Below are 23,072 nucleotides of genomic sequence, written 5' to 3'. Positions count from 1 at the left end.
TGAAATAAGCTCTCCTGCCAATTATTTTATTGATAGCCATTCTATGGAACATTGCTTAATTGCTACCAGGGAATCCAAACCTTGAATGCTTGAAAGCTAAGGACTACAACATTCATTTCTATGGCTAGCATTCTAAGTTCTCCCCTATAAAACACACATAGAAACAGACATGCATACACACTTTATTTTGTAAATATTTGCTAAAGAGAAGGGGATGAGATGAAGAAAAATGAGATAAAGAAGAAATATTAAAAGGACTGATCTGGAAAGTGCTAGGAGGAATGAAAGTAGATGACAAGGAACTGGAAATATTTGAGACATTGAGCTAAGAGTGCAAGCCCTTGGTCAATGGCAGGACTGGTGCTGCCTCCTGGAAGAGTGTATTAGTAAAACACTAGATAGTGCACACTAGTGAACATACAAATGCATGAGCATACATAATATTATAAAATCAACATTTTTATAACCTTAGTGACAGGATGGAAAAGAATACCTGAAGGGAATTGCACCAAACACTTAAAATTACAGAAACAAAATACTAAGAATAATTGAAACATTGTTTATAATTAATGCTCCTAATTTACGGCTGAACACAGTAATTGAGAAGGAAGCTTCTTCACACCATCAGTTTTTAGAACTTTTCAAATTACAGTAGAAAGCTTTTTCCAGACATTAATGTGTCTTGAAAATATAGAGAGGTTTTAATATCTGTCTCTAAGTCTTTTTACATGTGAAATGCCTGCTGAGGCAAATGATAACTTGTAATAGGTTGGCCTCCAGTTCTGGGAATGGCAAGTGAGGCAGTAAAGCTCTGTTATCTAAAGCTGAGACACTCAAGACTGCACTTACTCATGAGTATAGATGCATCGTAAAATCCTAGCCCTGAGTTCTTCGCATCTCATCTGTAACAAATTTTTAAAAGCAGACTAGAGTTAAACTTACCACAATAATATCACATTTAATTTACACAGCTTGCGTATCATACAGGATCCTAAATGTTTATGTTTTTATTTAAGAAAATATTATAAACATTTGAAGTTTCCTTCTAGAAAACTGACTAGTTTTCCCATTTCTATTAAAAAAGAATTTTGATAAAAACAAGAATCAAATAGATTCTCAAATAATCCAGTTACTGCCCTATTGTTTTTGAAATCATGCTAACAATGTAATCTCCTCTGGGATTACTCTCAAATTCAGCCCTACAGAAACATACACCACAAAGACTACACAACAATTATAAGCTTTAAACTGATGGATAAAATTGGCTGTAATATGCTAGCTATAATGCTGCACTTCACATAAGAGACTGCTCACAAGAGTCATCATATTTTAATGTCTCAAATATTTAACTCATGTTACAGTCAAATGTGGGTGTGGGGGGAGGGTTCAGTTCATGCCAAACATGCCCTTTTTTTCCAACTCTTCATTGAAAAGAAAACCTATTTTCCTACAAATGGATTTTCCTGGAAGGATGGACTTCTACAGGGAAAAGAAAGAAAAGTTCAAAAATACAGGCTAGTTTTGGTGATTTTTCCCCCCCTTCCCCCAAAATCCTAAATTTTGAGAGAAGCTTTCAGTAGGAAAGAAGTTTTTGCCTTTGGTTTTTACCTTCTGTTTTCTGCCCAGCTCAGGTACCTAATTCCCCATTCCTTGTATGGGCCTCAGCCACTCCAGTCCCAGTGGGGAAAGACTCTAGTATGGCCCCAGCCCCCAATGCTCAAGGAGACTCCTTTATTTAGAGGATGGCACTAGGCCATTGGTTGAAAACTGCCAGACAATATAGCCAACTTCCCTCATCACTAAAAAAAACCAGCAAGCAGACATTCTTAATTCACTGCTTTTGGCAGTGTTGCTCTCTAATGTGTCTTAGTACTACAGGGGAACATAGAGTCTGCTAGCTTTGAACAGGACATAAAAGTTACCTGCAGAAACACTCATCTTTCAACAGAACAGCAACTTAAAAGCCTTTTACATGTTGGTGGAAAAGAGATCATTAAAGAATAATGTGTTAGCACCTCACATATATTTGTTTATGTATTTAATACATAAATGAAAAAATAAATTGTTCTGATATACTAGGATCATTGATTACTCAAGAGAGTTACAACAAATGAATTGACAGTATTGTTTGAGGACAAAATATGGATTTACTGAAGTTAACGAACACTTTTAAAGGCTTTTTATATAAACTTTTTTAAGACAATGCTACATGTTACTTGTTGCATAGGAAATTTATCAAGTTTGGGCAGACGATCATAGCTGAATTATAAAAACCCCTAACTTTTCAAATGGGATTATCTGTTACCCCATTAGTGCCTTATCTTTCATTTTTGTACTAACAGCATTAACTAAACATAATTTAATCCATTACAGATTAGAGAAAGTATTACTTTTTGCATCAAATTATTTCAAAATCCACGTACCTACAGTTATTATCACACTGACCACCTGAAATTGGTCAAACATTTAAGTGTAACAACAAGCAAGATGTCTGAAACTTCAGAGTAACCCACCTAGTTAGAGTTCAAAACTAATCTTTTTTTCCTGAGTCTTCTCATCAGAAAAAGCTGCCAATAATGACCTTCAGGATAACAAATTATATTTCATCTGTTTTAACACCTGTAGGCCTTCTGCAACTGAAAAATTCAAATTCCCAATCAAACTCCATCAAATCTTACATTTGAATTGTCTCTGCACACTGGATTCAAGAGGTTTGATGGACTTATAATTCCTTCAAGCTGTTTGTGCTGTTGCACTATAGCAAGACAGAAAACATCAAGTAAAAATTTATATTAACATGGTCCAGAAATTTTCAGATTGCCACCTGTTCTTCTCACAAAATCTTGAGTTATTAATTCAAGTAAATATCCAATTTTTTCACCTCCTGTTTATAATACTTTCTGTGAAAAAAAAGAGCAGCTGAAACACATAAGTTAGGCAACTGCGGAGATTCCAGAAAAGGTAGAGAGAACTTAAAACTAGAACCTGTTTGTAGGCAACAACCATCCTCTGATTTTTCCTTTATATACTTGAAGAATTTTCCTAAAAAAGGCAGGGACAAAACCAGAACACACACACAGAGTACGAGACATTAACTCACCTTAGAGTAACTGACACAAATATATATTCAACATATTCAAGGGTATTCTGGATTTTCCATATGTATTCCACATGCGACTGGATTATTTTGGCCAATAGCACATAACAGCTCAAGTCTGTGGCCTTCTTGTTGCTCTGCCTTTCTTTCTGACTAGACATTAGAAATACCAGTATGCCAACTAAAACTCGTTGTAATTCAGAATAGTAGCAAAAGGCAGCATTTTGCTGAACACAAATATAACCGAGATACAAGAATGGGTCTTTTTTAAATCATTGTCTATAGGTATTTAAAATTTATGATTTACAAGTTTTATGACTTACAGTTTTAGAGTCTTGTGTCAGGTCAAAAAATAGGACAGGTTTTTGAAGTAATTGTTTTCTGGAGCAGAACCAGATAAAGAGTCAAACGTAAGTCAAAAACCACCTACGAAGCTAGAAGACGACCTAAATGTATGAAGAGGCAAACAGCTGGGATACCAGTAAGAACCTGAACACCCCCGGCCTTACATAGAGCCAGTAAGAAAATTCTTGATACCCCAAGAGCAGAACTTTGCATAAGGTGCACAGCAAGTGATCTTCCTCTCTCTTTTTGAGGTGAAAGACACTGCATTTCTTGACTACTGATAAAGCAACCAAAGTTGGAAAAATATGTACACTTACTTCCTTTATTGACCATCTGTTACAAATAAGCAAGGACAAACAGGGGTACTGGACAATGGGTAACATTGCGAGGGTACATGGAATGTAAGGCTATTGGGCTTGTGATTGTATTTGGTTAATAGCCATTCAGCACAAGCGATTAGGACAGGAAAAGCAAAAAACACCCAGACACACAAACCCTAACGAACAGGATATAAGAGTTCTGGCCTTTGTTATTATCTCTGTTAGGTCACTGACTGACAGGCCATGGAAGAAGCCACTCAGGCATGGCCTTGATGTTCAACCAGAACCTTGGAAGAGATAAGAAGTGGTAAACTATGTCATCACGGGTCTCCTGGGAAAGAACAAACTTATTACAGGAAGTCTGCAAGGGCTTGTGGAAATGTGCAAACATTTTTATGGGATATTGAGGGGAAGCACCAAAGGTAGCAATGGTGAATCAGGATGTAACAAGTATGAGAAAATGGAGAGGAAGTGGCATAAAAGGACTCATTAGTGTAGCTGCAAGTCAGTAGGTTTGTTTGGCCCAGGCCTATACCTGATCACTGCAGTCTGTCCTATGTTTTTATTGAGTCCTACTTGTAATATTTTCTATGTGACTGTTCTCTATTTTGCAGAGGTGTGATGAGCAAGCAAACTTTAGAGTCAGTCAACAACTATGAGGGGTCCTGTACCTGGAAGGACCTAAGGTCTAAGCTGGTGACCCAGTAAGAGACCTCAGGCCTAGACATGAATGTTTGATGAACTTAAAGCCTGTGTTAACATTTGAGTCTGTGAATCAGCAGAGGGCTGGTGCACATATTTCATTAGCAAACTCCAATTCCCGTCAGCTGGAGAACTTTATCAGGCTGTTTGTATTCTTGTTCATTTAAGTGCTGTTTGCATTTATGTATGTGGTGCCAGTAAAGGCAAGGCTTTTCCTCTGTGATGGTCTGTGTGACCAGCCATATCCTACGCATAGTGCCATCTCGGGAACGCGTGCTCAGTCTTGCTACTGGCTGGACATGCAAACAGAAACAGTGCAAGCAGACCAAGAGGAGAAGTTCCCTGTAGCTTAGAGGCCACTAGATATAGGTTCCCTTCACAAATATATAATGATTACCCCACTGGAATTACTCTGCATGGGTCCATCTCTGACTCTCATAAAACACCGTAGTCTTGCACTACACTATTAGTTCTTCCAGAGGCTAAAGAACACCCAGTTATCTGCAAGCCTTCTTTCTCCTTCCATTCTGTGTGCCATTCCCTGCCTTCATACTAACTCACCTTTTGCCAGCCACTCAAGACCATATGTCACATTTTAAAAGATGGAACTGCCAGAGCAAACTAACTTCAAAATCATGCATGGATGAAGGAAAAATGTTTCCAGTCCACCTTTACAGGAAAACATCTGATAACTAGTAGCCAAGCAGCAAAAAGTGTGATGTAACAGTTCAGCAAATTTTATAAAGCCATAGCTTGCTGCTTTGAACAGCCATTAGATTTAATAAGCTTGTATTTTTCTCCCTAACAGAACTTTCATTACATGACAGTTAAGACAAAAATAAGGCCTCAAATGGACCTCAAGACCAGAGGAACGCATTGGGGTTTTTAAAACCACAACACATTTTTTCTGTAAATTTGTTTCTCCGTGAGCTGAAAGGCTCAAGGGCAGCAGAAGGGGCAAATGCACTTTTAAGCAATACTGTAGATAATTTTACCTGTCCAGTATTTAGTACTGATTCTATACTTCTACCTTATTCTTATACTTTCTCAGTGTAAACTTTCAGCAGCAAAAAAACTTCATTACAATTTTTAGAAAAACACCTAGTTCCATAACTTCAGGTGGGCATAAGAATAGATGTGATACAAACAACTAAACCAGCATTGACCTGTATTACAAGTCAGATCTTCTAGAGTTTACCTTTATGTAAAATTGTCTTACTGGTAAACAGACTCTAGCTGCACCATTCAGTACAGCCAAACCATTAGGATTCCCACTTTATTAGGAACTTCATGATTACAGTGGCAATAGCATGTTTTCCAGATCATTGAAGATGAGCCATTCATACAAGTATTTAAAATATTCCTACACACTAACTTGAGCAACTAAAATAACACCTGCATGACAGTTCCTCACCAAGTGAAAAATGCACCCCAAAATCCACACCTTTCAAGCACTACTGGTACTGGAGTCTCTCTATTTTTCATCATTTAAAATTTTATCATTCACAATAAAATAAAGGTATGTATGTTATCGGCATCAGCAAGGGTAACAGTTACCTCACTTTAAAAAGGCTAAATGTTATTTTGTATTAATAAACTTGGATAACACCATATTTTTCCACAGATCTTGGGATTTCACATGCCCTGACCTTATACCATAAGTTAAAGACAATAAGAGCAGGAAAGAAAGAAACCTCAAATTGTGCACTTACTTATTCAATGTGAGGTCAAGGATGAATTTGGAGCCAAAGGCCTCAATCTGGAAACTTGCCTGGGCCAGATGTACAGCCTGTAAACATGAACACACAGGAGTACTATAGAGTTTTGCAGAACATTAAAGTTGTCAAAAGAATCACTGAGCTTTATATGCAACAAATATGTGAGAAACACCTGTGAAAAACAAAGTTATGGAAAACACACTTATTTTCATGAACCTCATAGGCATATGAAAAGCTTTGCCCTTGCACGAAATCTGGATTCGAAAAGATTTGCCTTTGTAGATGGTAAAGGAAGAGAGAGAAGCAAAGGGTACCTGAAAAACATGGCTTCAAATACATATTCATTCCTCACAAAAGCAAGAAGGAAAAAAGAAAAAAAGAAGATTCACCTAAACATCTATATTTTGCCATAACCAGGAGGCTATGTAACAAAAACATTAAGTAATGTAGTATACTGTTCTTTTAATTATATTACTCTGTTCAGTCACTTTAAAAGGCCTGAAATACTTTAAGTATTTGTAATACACACCTTCAAATAAGAAAATTATGGCAAGGCTTGTATTACATGTTATGAAAGACTCCTTCAAAGTATGCCCTTCACAATTAAAGTCTGTGTACTTGGCACTGTAGCCAAACCAGTGTACAGAAGACTGATGCTGCTCAACATACAACAACAAAACAACATTAGCTTGTCTCACATGGAGAGTTAACTTGCAGGATATTCCATTGTTGTCAGATATATAAATTGTACTCGTTATTCTTTTCTGTACTGTTGCAACTGAAGCCAGAGACATTTAAAACATGCTCGTCTCTTTTCTAGAAAAACAAGAAGATAAGAGATGATCCAAGAATTTATTTTTGTGAAGACACTGTTCCAGTAGTGTGGAAGATATTAGATGTTAATTTCATAGAACCTCATCCCTGATAATGTTCTGCTCAAATCATGCTTATACACTAATTTTGTACAGCATTAATAATCACATAAAGCTGGAATATTATGACTAAGCCCTTTAATCAAAAGGAAAAAAAACCTGTTTTTTTTACTAAACACCACAATGAATCTTCAGGTATGTCACAAAAGCTATATGAAGACCTAGCTAGGTTATGGCATAACTTAAACATGAAGGTTAGCTTTCACAGCCCACAAGGCCTACAATTTTGTTCTCCTTTGGAAATTTTTCCACACAGGATAAATGCTTTACGTCCCTCTTCCATCCTTGCACTACACAGAGCAGCACTGACTCTCATCTTATTTTGCAGCAAAGGTATCCATTATCTTTCATAAAACCCTTCAATATAATTTTTAAAAACTACTTCTAAAAGTTGCTATGGTGACTAAAATCAGCTGTGATGTTTCCTGTGTTAATTTATCATTCTGTGCCCCCTGAAATTATCATTTCCCTTTCAACAGGGTCACAGAGCTTTGTTGTCAAGCTTCTTTAAAGGTGTGTAGTTACAAAATATTTTAAAGATCTTTAATATCATTAAACAATCTCTTACCAAGAGCCTGGGTTTTATTAAAAGAATACAATAGCTTTAAAGAAGAATTTTAAAAACAATATTCCTAGCTGATATCTAAAATAATATGGAAGGGAACCAGTATCAACCTTTCTGTTACATTTTTTGGTAAATTAATATTAACAGCTGTCTCACCAGTTCACCAACTCACTGAGATAACACTGGCCTGCCAAACTGTGATTCAGAGCAGCTGTAAACTCCAGAGTGAAACAGTTTAAGTATAAAGACAAATAGGTGACGTGATGTAGACAGTCTCCATCAAGAGCAAACTTGCCAGGATGAAAGCTAGCACATATATATATTAAAAAAAGCACAGAATTTCTGTTTAAATGCATGCCTAGTAGGAGATCAGCCCCTGCTCCACTTTTATGCTAAGTGAAACCAAGGAACAAGTGTCACAAGGAGCTTTTCAAGCCCCTGTTCATGACAAAAACCTCATTATGGTTTCAACATGCATATGCATTAATTTAATTTTTAAAAAGCATGAAAGTTTGTTGCAGGAGAAGGGTTGCAATTAGTTTTATCCCATAAAGATTCCACTTAGAGTTACAGGAGCTACCACTTTGAGTCTCCTTCACATATAACTTTTACCTAAAATGATGTGTCTTTATATATGCCACATGCAGGACTTCAATATTAACTATCTGGGAAGTTTAAAAGATGATGTACTATTCCATTAAGATCATTCTGAAACCATGAGAAATTAGAACCACATCAGAACCACAGAATATCTTAAAGTACCTAGTTTTTTTGGGGGGGGGAGTTTTTCAAAATATCTCCTACTCAAAGATAAACATGGTAATTTTTAGTATATTGCATTTTGACATACAAACCATGAAGATTATAATTTACAGATCTATGACATAACTTTCCTAACACACATAACATGGCAAAAAGTGACTGCCCAATCAGGATTTACTCAGTGTAGTATATTGTTAATGACATTTACAAGTAATTTTAGAAACAATATAACTACCAGTGATCCCCAAATGATGTACTTAGCCAAGCTGAGCAAAAAACTAACATCAAAAGTGACTATATACTTTTCCAAGGTTAGTTTAGAAATACACTTGTTCTGCAGTTTTATCAAACTGAAAAGCATTTCTTTCACTTCTCCTAACCGATATGTATTCCATTTTATTCTTTGAAACACTTTTCAGAACAAGAGCAGCACCAAAGCTAAATAATCACCTGCAAGAGAGAAATACCCAAGTATGTTGTTTCTCCCTTAAATTTTTTTTTTGTTTTGTCACCACTGTTGTTCTGACTGCCAATTCCAAACCAACTAAATAAGCCAAACTCTTGAATATCTTTCCTTTCAAGAAGATTCAAGCCACTTCACAGAATCACAGGTTGGAAGAAAATGCTTAAGTGTGGAGGATGACATATGGCCTCAAATAATAAAACACACTTCAAAAGCAATCATGGTGTACTGAAACATGCCAAAATCCTGAAACTTCAGCACAAGACATCACAGATATTAAAAATGTACATGTATAAAAAAAGCCCTGGATAACCTCAAGATCAGAAACTCCCATCAAGGGCTAATAAATCCAAAAGACAAGTTCTGGTTCCCAGAAGATCCTCAGCCACAAATTGCTGGAGTCTGGGAAACCAGTCTAGGAAGTAGCATCCCATGACTGTTTTGCTCCTGTACCCCTCCCTAGCCATCTGCTACTGATTGCTCTCAGGGACAGCTAGATGGACACCCGGTCTGATCGGCTATAGCTTTTCTTTTGTCCAGTCAAGCCCATTCAATGATACATGTATATCATCCTTTATGTTTCTAAGCCATCAACCATGTATTTTCTTATCTTTCTGCAATTTAAAATTATTTAAAGTAACTTGTATTCTCAGTCTACAATATCATAAGAAAAAGTTCATCCTGTAGGACTAGATACAGTATCATTGCTATTTCAGAAAACAATTACTTCTTTATATAAAACCACCACTTGCTATCTATTACTGTGCCTCACTTAACAGATGTAGCCTGTACACATAAGCAATTGCTGCAAAGCGGCTGACACTAGTTTGCTACCCTGCAGCGAGACATGTTCCGCACCAAACTCAGCTCAAAGCATTGGTTACAACAAGAACACTGGATTTTAAATCCCCTCCATTTAGCAAAACCAGTTTTGAGTTCACATGGATGTGATACACCACTGCTGCAGCAAAATACAGATTTTTGTTAAGCCAGTTTAGTAACAGATAACCATCCATGAAAGCCATAGCCAGAAATCAGGTGAAGGTAATAAAACTGAAGTATTTAATCCTGGAATTGACATTTTTCCTGTAGCAAGTTAGCACAGAAAGCTACCAGTGAATTGTCACCAGGTGGTGTAGCTGTTAAAACCGTCATGTACCACCACGATGGGAAGTACTTCAGAAAAGTATCTGTGAAATTCCATTATACAGCTTATCATTTCACAGTATTTTCTTACCAGCTACTGAGTAATACAATGCCTGAAGTATAATCTGAAACGCGATGTTCTTCTGATTGGCATAGAAATATAAATTCAAACAAGGACATAACGTAGATTACAGAATCACAGAATGGTGGGTGTTGGAAGCGACCTCTGGAGATCACCTTGCCCAAACCCCCTGCTTGAGCACGGACACCAGACCACGTCCAGGTGGGTTTTAAACGTCTCCTGGGGAAGAGACTCCACAACCTCTCTGGGCAGCCTGTTCCACTGCGTATATTAGCATATATGTTGAAGAATATATACCGGCTAGATATCTTACCACGTCTTTTCACAGGAAAAATATCACACATTACCTTCTTGTATCACTTGCATACATGCATATGTTCACATCAGCATGAACATTCTTTACTTAAACAGGAGACCAAGTTCCTTCGTACATGCTTGCTTATCATTTTAAAACCTCTGCAGAGGTTCCTGCTTTGACAACTATAAGCTAACTCCAACAAGCAAAGCTACAAAATTACATCAAGCTTTTCTGCAGCAAAGACTTACTGATGATATATAGAGGAACGGGTTGAAGGAGGGTCTGAGTCTTTAAAACTTCTGCCCCCAAACCCAGATATTGAGGGGGGGAGGAGAGAAAAGAAAAAAATTTCTCTCACTATTCTGGCAGCTCAGATTACTAGCATAGTCACTGTAATAAGAGATTCTTCACACTATTTTAAGAGTGCTGTAGCTACTTGTGCAAAGCAGTAGCTTTCAGGGGGTTTTCCAAGCCAAAAATATGTATACATTAAAAAATTCTAGTTTCTTTCAAATCAGTCATCAGCTTACTAAAAGTTTCAAGATAAAATTGGACTAGAAGGCTGTAACTAGAATATCAGTTCTACTGATCCATGTCACAACCTGAACACTTTGTTTTCATTATTGCAGTTGGGCATCATTTGCCCATAATTCACTTTTTCCAGACTTTCAGGAATTTTACAGCCATCATCACCTGAAGTAAAGTACTATAATGGTTTTATTTCTTCACAATAAAACTATGCCAAATGCAATAACGTGTTATCCCTTCAAAAAATACTAAGTTCTGTCACAAAACAAAAGTAACAGCATTATTTAACTGACTGATAGTACCTATGGGTCTTTTGCTGTTTTCATACAGATGTGATCTCCAAATGACAAGCTCATTGCTTTTAGAAATCTATTTTTGCATATAGTTCTGCTGACTAAAATAATGGCCAAGAGCTGCCTCTCCCATTTCAGTAGCTGAGCAAGGGGTTTCATCACTCCCATTTTGGAATTAGAAATCTAAGTCAGATTTAGATGGACTTTACACCATTAAGAGGTTTTTCTGATCTAGACCTTCATTCTGATAATAGTAATTTGTGACAAAACTTGTAATGTGACTTACAATATATTAGTTACGCTTCTTTTACCTTGTTTGCTTATCCTCAGACTTCATACAGAAACCATCCTCCTTTAGTATTTGGAAAACATCTACCATACACCAAGATAACCTTCCACTATTCACTGGAAATAAAGCATTTCTTACTGAAATGGCATACATAAATGTCACAGCAGCATGTAAAAACTCATGCTTAAAGCATACAGTATTTCAGAAAAGTTTCTGTTAATGATTTGTTTCTGGTCTTTAATGATTAACAATAGAAAGGTTAATCTGACACACTTGAACCTCAAGCCTTGAAGACCCTTCTTTGAAAGAATGGTTGTCAGCATGTGAGCAAAGGTTCAGGACTACCAGCAATTCTACTGTTGCTCTTTTAACCCCAGGGGCCGGAACCCACCATTCTCTCCCGACATCACAATACTTAGATACCCATCTGCAGTTACTCTGGCATCTAAAATCATATCCCTCCCAGTGTTTTGTTCATCAGACTCTACAGAGTACTGCATCTATATCTTGGACCACTTTCCTGCAATACCCAGCTTCCCACAAATACTAGAATACCTATAAACTTCATTTTATTTATTTCAGAACAAAGGCTAGTGTTGCACTGCCTAACATTTAGGAACTGAAACCTTTTATATGTTATTGCCTGAAGCTCATGAGAGGACCCAGAAATATACTGGGGGGGGAAGATGTAAAAAGTTTTAGAAATATCATGACTCACATTTCAGCTAGGAAACCAAGATGCAGATCTACTCGAGCAGAAGTTGGCATAGGAAGATGGCCTACTCCCAGAAGCCAAAGAATAGAAGAATACCAATTTCGACCCTCCTGTTAAGTAACTACTGAAGATGCAGAGTCCAGTTTAGCCTTTTGCATTAATATAAATTCTATATGGAATAGAAAAAAGACAAAGTACACAAAATCATCCACTTACAAGTAGCGTAAATTGAAGCTGCACCACAGAAAATTCTGAGAAAAATGCAAAGCCAGCTGATATACTACAAAGATTCGCCAACAGTCTTAAACACATATGTAAGCCACCTGAAGTTCATTATTTTGATCAGTTTTTATCACATGGGGATTAAAAGAGAAGACCTGGCCTAAGATAGGCAACAGAAGGCATGGGAAGACTAATGCATAGAGTTTTTTTCTGGATTTAATAAGAATTCACTTGATGCCACCTCTTGAGAGATTATTAATCATTATCTTTCATCTCTTACAAAATAGACCTGCTTTTTCTTCAGTACCACCTCCTTTGCAATGGCTGTGATACAGCTGTCTTCCTTTCATCTTAAAGATGCTTTCCCTCAACTTTTGTAGGCTACATACCAAAGTTGCATAAAGGACTGAGACAGCAGTGTATCGCAACCTTTAAAGCAGGGCAACGTAGCAAAAAGCATAACATTCAGCCCAGCAGGAATATTTTCTTTATTTAAATGACAAACAGCTGAGCTGAACAGAAGCACCCAGAGTTTTCACCCCAACAACTCAAAATTAATATAAATTTTTTGCAGGGTAGAACTGTCCTCACAGTCAAAACTACTATCACACACTTTTTCCCAGTCATTAGGGTCTACAAAACAGTTCTCAACACCTCCCTCCTCCCGAAAATTATAGTAACAGCTTCAAATTATGCATTAAGACATTGCTTCTTTAAAGCTTCTGAAAACTTATGATTCAGTGGTCAAAAACAGTTAGAAACTGCCCAGCAGATACAGTCTTCCTTCATATGCACCTAGTTCAAGCTATTTTCCACCCAAAATTTGGCAAGGTTGCCCTGAGTTGTGTTTCTCTGGCAATCCTATTAGCCTGAGATCACATCTTGTGTTGCAAGGTTTTTCCATCTGCTGGCCACCATAAGGACTTGCTCCTAGTCTTTTTGACAAGTTGTGTCCCATGCAGTCTTCCCACTAGGTCCTAACAATCTTGTATATAAAGTCTGTGAAAATGAATCAAAGCAGTCAGTAAAGAGACTACCAGTTCATTCAAAAATGGTACCTCCATCTGCAGAAGTTTGAAAAGACAGAGCCGCATAACACAGATGACTCAGACCTCTTCAGCAAATTTAAGGATTCTTGTGAGCTTCTTCAGTGTATTTTTATAAACAGATGCTAATTTTTGAGAATTTCACACTAAAAACAACTTCTGAAGAACTCAAAACCAGCTAGCCTTAATTTGACCGCAAGGAAGCAGGTATACAGATTTTAGTGTCTTCAAACACCAAGTATTCAAAATATGCTTTTTGTTTTTGAACACTAAAATTCTGTCCACCGTGGAGAAAGACCACTTCAATTAGTCAACACTATGGTGAACATTCCTTTTTTTCAAGCATTGAGAAAAAGCTTCTCAGAAGAATAAGAAGGAAGAAGAGCTTCTACCAACAGTTTAGATCACATATGAGCTCTCATTATGTTGGCATTTCACCAAATTCAAAAGGGGATAAAGAGGATCAGCACCAAGAAAGCAATTTATTATTTAAATTTTATTCTCTGATACACTGTTTTCTCCTCTGGCCCTTCATTTCTACATACATTTCATGAAGGCCATAGACCCTTACTTTTAGGAAAAGACTTTAAAAAATAAACTATTTTAAATCATTTTACATAATTATATTTCTCTAGCTTTACCTCTTTTCTTGCCACATGCACACAGTTTCCTGTACTCTTCCCCTCTCCTTATTGTGACTCAGTATTTCTGAGCTATTCAGGCCTACTCCCAAAAACTATCCGTATGGTCTATATTCTCCTGGCCACTATAATCAAATTCCACAGACAGGGGTCTACGAAAAATATCCATAATTAGGTAGTATATCCACATCATATGCCTATAAACAGTATATTAAGGCTGACAAGATGTCCTGGTTTAAGATCAGATAAGAGTTAGTTTTCTTCAGAGTAGCTAGTATGGGACTATGTTTTGGATTTGTGCCAAAAACAGCATTGATAGCAACAACTAAAACATCTCCATGTTAAGTAGCGCTTACTTTATGCAAAAACTTTTTCAGCTTCCCATGTTCTCCCAGGTGCACAAGAAGCTGGGAGGGGACACAGCTGAGACAGCTGACCCAAACGGACCCTAGGGGTATTCCACACCATATGAAATCATGCTCAGCATATAAAGCTGGGGGAAGAAGGAAGACAGGGATCTTCTGGGTGATCACATTTGTTTTCCCACATAACCATTACATGTGAGGGAGCCCTGCTTTTCTGGAGGTGCCTGAACACCTGCCTGCCCATGGAAAGGAGTGAATGAATTCCTTGTTTTGCTTTGCTTCAGCGCATGGCTTTTGCTTTACCTGTTAAACTGTCTTTATCTCATCCCTCAAGTTTTCTCACTCTTGCTTTTCTGATTCTCTCCCACATCCCACCAGGGGAGAGCAAACAAGCGGCTGTGTGGTACTTAGCTGCCGGCTGGAGTTAAACCATGGCACAATAAAATACAGGTTAAAGGATGTAAAGTTCCAAGAACAGTAAAAAAAATTGGTCTTTTCCTTCCTCCGCTGTCCACTGTGTAGGTACATACGGTCATCATATTTGTCTTTCATTTTTTTAGCATGTGAAAAACATAATCCTAAATGTAGAAATATAGATTTCTTTCTTTACCTAACTATAAAGGTATTTTGGTTATTTCTTTTTACTACCGATGTGGGAGACAGCACTATCTTGCAAGTAGGACTTATTACAATATAGCACTTATTTTAACTCTGGGAAAGGATAAAGGCAAGTTCTGAAAAAATTCCACACCCACCCCCAATCAAAACCCTTGTGCATCTTTCACAATCCAATTACATTTTGTTGTCTTTATGGATTGCTTTTGCTTTACATCCTAGGCAGTCTTCCCCTCTTCCCCCCCTCCGCCAGTTAGTGCACTACAGATATTATTATAGTGAATGTTAAAAAGAACAAAATAACCAAAATATCTGGTATAGTATTATTGGTAAAATGGATGGAAGGGCAAAGAAATGACTTCATGCAAGGAAAGACAAGAAGCAAATTGCAGATGGGAAGCCCTCTATGGTGCCCTAGAAGCAAGACATGCAAAAATCAATCTGTACAAGGAACATAATCAACCCTTTCCTTCAATTAAATGGATCAAAGCAATAGAAGTTTCTTGCCAGAAGAATGAAGTCAACTTAATGTCACTCTCTATGAAGCCCCAAGCTTAAAGAACCCTTCTGTGGGAAAAAATGCAGCATTAGCATTCCCTACACTTAAAAGGGACACAGTGAGCAAAAAGGAGATCCACTTTACACAGTACTCAGCAGCAAGCATACCCAAGGAAATCAATACCAATTCTGTCAGTGCTGATTTCTGCAGAGCTTCACCCCAACAGGTAGATATAAGGTAGGGCACAGGAAGGATAGGCAATGCCAGCAATGTTCCTATGCGTAATGCTGGGTAAGTAGAGAGATTGGCAGACATTCTCCTCTGTAGATTCCCAGGGAAAAAAAAACTCACGTAGAAACATGGAGGAACCACTATTCCCAATGGCAGGTCTACAAGCGCTTGCAAATCTCTTTCTTGCCACACGCCTCTCCAAAGAGGGGAACAGAAAGTCTCTAGAGTTTAAGTTTATTTAAAAGAGTGGTCTCACTTTAAAGGGGTGTTAGTCCTGAACGTAGTATTCTTTTAAGTAGCTCCGGTCTCCAACAGTTGAACAGTTTTTCTGTGCCATCCTTAACATATTGGTATACTTTGATGCATCCAAAGGCACATACTGGTATCCAAGTCCAATAAGCTAGGAAGCAACCTTTTTTCCCATTAAAACATCTAAATTATACAACTATCTCATATTCTTTTCAAAGATTACACAGTGACTCCACATTAATGCCACATCTGAAATGCCACATCAACAAAAGCCCATACAAATCCACTTTCTAAAATTTCAGAAGTAATGCAGTTCAACAGGAAGGAATTCCATTATAGCTAAGTCCTTCAATAATATCATAGACACTGATCTACTTTGCTGTCTCTCTTCTCTACCATGGCAATCTCTTCCCACACAAACCATATTTACCCTCACTCTACCTTTTTAACCTGTGGGAAGAAATTAATTTTTTAAGTAAAATTTTATAAAAATAGGATGGCATCATTTGAAAGGGTGCCTCCTAATCATCATTTAGAAGAGGTTTATTTTTTTACCAAGGTTTTTCACAAAGCCATTTGTCCAAACTCATGTTATTTCACAAAAAAATTACTACCTGCATCTATACAAAATGAAATATTGGATCTTGTTGTTAAAAAAATGAAAAATGTGGGTATTTGGCAAAAACTGGTAACACTTTACAGTGGTCTTCACTGGTCATACACTGGCAGGAAACCAATACTGCATTTATTAGTGCAGGATACATTCAAATCCAAGTAACACACATTGTAAGTTCAGGATTCTAAAGCAACTCCCTATGCAGACATTTCTGCAGTCTAAAGCTATGTTGGAAGAAGTATTTTTTTGATGATGGTATACCGTAAGTCAAGACACCAGAATCTGTGCTGATCAGAAAAGTCAACTTTGCATAATTCCCATTCATTTAATCTATAGTTCAGCTTCTGAACCATCCTGAAATTCAAAATAATTATTTTTAAATTAACACAAGGGAAATTACATTCTTCTTTAATTACATGTCCTCCTTTAATTCCTAAAAACGGTGGTAAGGACCACCATTAAGTCTCGAAGATCTACAGAATAAAACATTCAAACATAGTTCCACATCACACATTACCATTCTGAAAATTCTGCAGGTGAACCTCATTTTATCCTACCTTGTCATGTTTCTGCTGGTGCCTTGCCCTAGTATCCAGGATATGGTAAGGGGTTTCAGAGTCTCTGTTGATGTAATAGATTAGTCTTGAAGGCAGCGTGATTTCTTTCTGGATTGCATTGCTGTAGCTGTTATTTTTACTGTTACTGCTTTTATTCTGTTGAAATGTATTCCCTTCATCTGCCAGTACTCCCTCTATACCGCCTGCCGTTTCATTCCAATGCAGGTCTGAGGAAGAAAGATATGCCAGCCATAAATTAGATGGCAGAATGTGTTTATTTCTATAAAAAGCTACATATTTATCTTGCAGTTTTCTAATATTTTATTAATCACTCAAGCAAACACAAAGATAGCTTACTCATTGAGCTCAATCTGATTCATTTTTCACACATAGAATGGTTTCAGAAATAACATTATTTATTTAAATGCATATACATTTTCATATGCAGTCAGAGATTATAAATATTTTAAAGGCTCTCAACCTTCAATAGAAAAAAACAAAAAACTTAATGGATATGTAGTTATCCCCTACACCCTCTTTGAGAGCTAAATTCTCTTCTCTCTCAGGCACACACACGCAAACCCAAATATACATCTACAAAAGGCTAAGAATACTCCCCATGTTCCTAAGACAAACTGAATTCAGAGGCCATGCGCACTGAATGCTAATCCATCCCTTTACATAATCGGAAGTTTTCTACCTCTCTTTTAACTTTGACAACAGCCCTTTTCTTTACTAGCAGCTTTTCAGATGAAGTCCGGTATCCTTCCTCCAGTAAGATTTCAAGATGCAGTCAATCAACAAGCAATGTAACAGTAACAGTAATAAAACGGTGCACAACACGGCTACATTCAGCCCTTCACATGCTGCCTATATGCAATCAGAAGCAACTAAACAAAAAGCACACACAGAAATCCAACCCCAGACAAACAAATCAGCTTCCCAGTCAGATCCCCGCACACATGCAACCCAACACACACAAAAACCACCTAAGCCTTCTGCCGCATACCTCACCGGCACATTTCTACGTATACCATCTTTTATCTAAAACACTGCAGCACTGACTTCAGAAGATCAGAGGAGGAAACCTCACGTTTCTGTTCTTTTTTGTAAGCAAGGAAGCCAAGGAAACATTTTCTGAGGCCCCTTTTTCTACATGCCGAAACAGACACGTACACAAAGCTAGAAGGGGCGGAGGAAGAAATCGTGCCGGGAGAAATGGATGTTACCGGGGTTTATCACCCAGGGCGGAGGCAGAGGGGCCGGGGAGCCACACACGCCTCACGCACACGAGCACACAGACCCCCCCCGTCATACCCACCGGCGGCCGCTGCAGCCGCACGGGCCCGGGGGCAGGAGGAGCCATGGAAGAGCAGGAGCAGCGAGACGAGGTGGCCGAAGAGCGGCAGTAGCGTGGGGCGGCGGGCGGCGGGGAGGCGGCGGCCGCCGGAGGAAGGCTGCCGCAGGGAGATGCTGCCGGGCGGCTTCATGGCTCATAGCGCCCCGGGGCGGCGCGGGGGACGGACGGACGGACGGACGGACGGGGCGGGGGGGGGGCAGCGCAGCACCCTCAGCCCCGAGGGTGGGCTGGGCAGGGCTGGGCTGGCGGCTCCTCACAGCGGCGCCCGCCCGTCTGCCTCCTCTCTCCACCGTTACAGGACGCCGTTACCTCAGCGCGAGGGCGGGCGGGTAGCGGCGCGCGCGCGCGCGCCTTCCCCTTCGCCGCTCCGCTCCGCCAACCCCACAGCACGCGCACGCGCGCCGACCTCGTCCCACGGCGGGCGCGTGGGGTGGGGCGGGGCCGCGCGGCCGCTGTCCGTTGTGCTGCCGCCGGGCGCGCGCAGCGGGGGGTGGGACGCACACACACGACGCGGAGAGGCCACCCCCGCCCCCCTCAGGCGCGCAGCGGGGTAGGGCACGCTGCGTGCTGCTTGTGTGACGGGTCACGACGCGCGCTGCCAGCCCGGGGCGGGAGGCGGGGGGGTGCTGCCCTGCGGCGAGGTGAGCGGCGCCAGCTGCGCGCACAGCTGGGCCGTCTTCTCCCCGAGCGCCCGCGGGGGAGGGCGGCGGCGGGCCGGCAGCAGCTGCAGCGGGGCGGTGGACAGGCGGCGGCTTGGCGGCCCTGACAGGCGCTAACGAGTTGTAACTAGCACCTGGGCCTGGCGGAGAGCGGGTGTGGAATCTCCTGTTTGGGGTAACACAGAGAAACCCACTCTTGCAGCGTGCACAGTTGCAAGAAGATGAGTTTGGAAATAGTCGAATTATTTTTAAGAACTCCACGCAGAGTGACATTACTTTGAAAATTGGCATCCCTGAGCAAGGCTTGGAAGATACCCTTCCTGTGAACCCTCCCCTCCTCCAAGTGTTGTGTGGAGCTTCAGGCTCCCCTCTGCTCCCTCGCAATGCCTCTCCCCAACAGATTTGTTCCTTGCATTTCCCCAGAAAGTTCCCTTCTTTAGTCCCTGTGACCTGCTCATCCCTACTGACTGCAGCTAACCTGCAATGAAGGGGTTGTGGAGGTGAGAACCAAAGAGTACCAAAACTGTGTGTGTATATTGACAAAGAAAATGGACGTGTATGCAATAAACAAAAAAGACCACTGCAGGAAGGTGCGTGATCAGACTGTGACCTGGTGTAAATCTGCTCTGGCATGCTGTGTTCAGCTGCAGACAGTCTGGACCACCAACAGAAAGAAGTTAAGTGCATTTCTGCACAGCAAGTATTATCTTTCATACTTCAGTGTGCCTGGGGTGAACCTCCAATATGAAGAATATCTGCAAAGATAAAAATAGCTTCAAAGTGGTATGAGAAGATTAATCTGCTGCTTTGTATTCATTCCATGGCTTCAGGAGTCAGAGAACCTGGAAGCTGAGTTCAGAGACAAGTCTAGATATTGAGTTCTTAGTGCACATTTTGCCAGCAGATTTCTAATACCCACAAATAGATATGTTTTATTTTGGTGCAGGTGTCATTGCTGAGGAAATAGAGATGTTACTCCTTTTTGTCTGGATATTGCTTTTTATTTGTCAGCTTATTCCTGCTAATCTGAGTCTGTGTACCACATGGATTTCCAGAAAGATAGGAATTTTCTCTGCTTCATGTAATTTTCTTTAGATTCCAGCCTGAAATGATTATCATTGTTAATTTAGAAAGCAGAAGCCATTTTACAAATCATTACCATGCAGACTACTTCATAGCAGTAGTGTTATTACTTTTAAGAAAAATGAATTCTGAATTCTCATGCTGGTCAAATAGGCTGACCACGTGTGAAAAATAACAGAAAATGTGCCTAGGATTTCTCTGTTGTCTGCATCTAGGGAGAAAGCTGTACCAGTTTTCTGTATAAAACGGTCTTCCTTGATGCTTACGTTCCCAGGCACTTTCCATGCAGCCCGCCTCATCTAGCCCAGCTGTTCCTCATCATTAGATATCACTAGAACATTTCAACCAACAGCAACTCCTGTTTCTCCCCATAAACATACAAACAGATCAAATGACCAGTTATGTCAGAGCATCTAGATAAAAAATAGGTAAATACAATTTAAAAAAGAAAAAAAGCAAAGCAAAGAACAAAAGTGTAGAATGACCATCCAATTAAAAAAATAAATTCAAGAAACTTTTACCACACAACAAAAAAACAAGTCTAGCAACAGTGAATGCTAGAAGCACCTGCTCTCCAAAAATATCAGTTCTTGGTTTTAGTGTCCAGATTTTGAGGGGAGAAAATAATGTTTGCCTCTTTCTACAAAGGTTGCCTAGGGCAAAGATTTTAAAAAGTTCTTTTAACTCATGTACAAGTCTGCAGCAGAAATAATCACCTGAAGCAGACATGCTTAGTCTCTGGGTCCCTGATGGACATGTAACTCAAGCTGCGTTTCATAAACCTGCTACAAACCTTCAGCTGATCATGTGCAATTCACAGAGCCTAATCAGCTCAAGATTAAATACCCCGCTAGGAATGACAGCTGCTGTTTTTTTAAACCTGCTTTCATCTTTGAAAGACGCTACGAAATAATCCCAGACAGATTGCACTGCAGGTGTCTGAAAACAAAATACCAGAAGCCTGGATTATCATAGCAGCATCTGTATCAAATGAAAGAAGTTGAAACATCTAAGTCAGAGGCACGCAGGAAACCACTGATAGCTGGTGCTTCAAGGGTGGCTAGGGAGCAAAGGTATAATATGCAAGGTATATACACTTCCAATCTGGAGGATAAACAAACTTTCCATCGCATCTTTAGATGATTGCCAGTGCTTTTAAATACCTTCCCCCTTTATCAGGGTGAGGGCCAGTGAGGACATGGAATGAAATTTTGTAATGCTACAACTCAAATCAGAAAGTCTTCAGATGCAGAACTGCTGATAGTAGTCTTGGCTATTCATATTGACAGCCAGTCAGGATATGTTAGTCCAGGCTCTGTTAACCTAGTGCTAACCTTCCAACATGAACCAATGCCTTTTCTGATATCACCAGAAAGAAGTTAGCATATGACTTGACTTGGGAAAGTCTCTATGTAGAATATGTTTTAAAAGAACTTGCTCCTTACCAAGGTATAAATAATATTGATGTTGCTGAGTGAGCACACTAGGTCTATGTATTGCTAGGAAATAAATCGTTTTTGGATTTCAACAGTAGTCTCTTATTTAACACCTATTTCAAGAATCCAGTTAGGTCCTGTAACACATGAGCAGGTGGTGTATTCCTGGATATTCCTCACAGAGACAAACTCTTTCCCATTTTAACAGAAAGAGGAATATTTCTGTTGCAGAAGGAATATGAAGGAGACAAGTTCCGCAGGCACAAACATGGATGACTAATTTATCAAAAACTCTTAGCAAGGATGCCGTAAGAACACTGGCGATCAAGTTTACAATAGTGATGATCGTTACAGAAGAGGAAACCGCAACATTAAATATTTAGTTTAACAGGAGGTTAAGCACAGGAAGACAAGCTTAGTTACCTCGGTAATAACAGGTGATACCAGTTGGGCAGCTCAAGACCTGCATTGCGTGATGAAGGGTATAAGGCCACAGGGAAAAGGCAACACAAACAGCAGGGTAGAGCAGCTGTTGCTGAATTCTCCTATTAGGTGAGTGCAGTAATCAAGTATGATTAAGATTTATTCATATTACTAGCAGGCTCAGCTGTAGGCCAAGATCCTGCTGTGTTCTGTGCTGTAAGACCCAGGACAAAATAACAGATCTGTTAGAGAAATTTCCTTTTGATTTGCAGCAGCAAATAAGTCAGTCAGTGCTGTAACTAACAGGAAAAAAATATAAGAGCTGTAGGAGGCGTCCCAAGCACACCACAGGTCTAAAAAGCGGTAATTACCAGGGGACATTGAAGAATAGAACCTCATTAGCTGGCACATAACTAATCCACACAACCTGTAATTTGCATGCAAAAAGAAGGTGGCAGCCTGTTTCTCAACAGGTGGTTAACAGCAAAGACAAAGCTGTACTGAAACTTCATGCCACTCATGTTTGCTTACTTTATATCATATGCAGTGTAAATATGGATAATTTATACTTCAAAGAAACCTGGGAATTGTAATGAACAATCCATTGCATTAGCATAACATCTTTTTAAACACACATGTTTGAATACTCACTGATTCTACATGTTCAGCTATTCTCAGGGTTCCTCAGTCATTAGTGTGAAAGAGAATATTCCTGTATGAAGGGCTATTAAAAATTCTTTTATAATGTGACCATCTCTTGCTACACATCCCACCACCTAACAGGCCAGCAGCAACCCATCATTTGGTCAGAAAAA

At 39.4% G+C, this 23,072-nt stretch overlaps 1 protein-coding gene across 5 annotated transcripts in view; it reads right to left on the bottom strand.

The window, feature by feature from the left end:
- ADAM23 (ADAM metallopeptidase domain 23) overlaps window positions 1-19,033 on the bottom strand; it is an 84,002-nt gene extending 64,969 nt beyond the window's left edge. For all 5 annotated transcript variants that reach the window (XM_064451827.1, XM_064451830.1, XM_064451826.1 and 2 more), the window contains exons 1-3: window positions 18,618-19,033; window positions 17,297-17,523; window positions 6,177-6,253 (exon numbers count right to left, since the gene is read on the bottom strand). In XM_064451827.1, the coding sequence (XP_064307897.1) occupies window positions 6,177-6,253; window positions 17,297-17,523; window positions 18,618-18,786 (473 nt within the window). In that variant the 5' untranslated portion in view covers window positions 18,787-19,033. The remainder of the gene's footprint in view (window positions 1-6,176; window positions 6,254-17,296; window positions 17,524-18,617) is intronic.
- Window positions 19,034-23,072: the final 4,039 nt, after the last annotated feature.

Source organism: Phalacrocorax carbo, chromosome 5 (genome assembly GCF_963921805.1).
Source record: "Phalacrocorax carbo chromosome 5, bPhaCar2.1, whole genome shotgun sequence".
Taxonomy (NCBI): Eukaryota; Metazoa; Chordata; class Aves; order Suliformes; family Phalacrocoracidae; genus Phalacrocorax; species Phalacrocorax carbo.
This window is presented reverse-complemented; position numbering and strand designations above follow the sequence as displayed.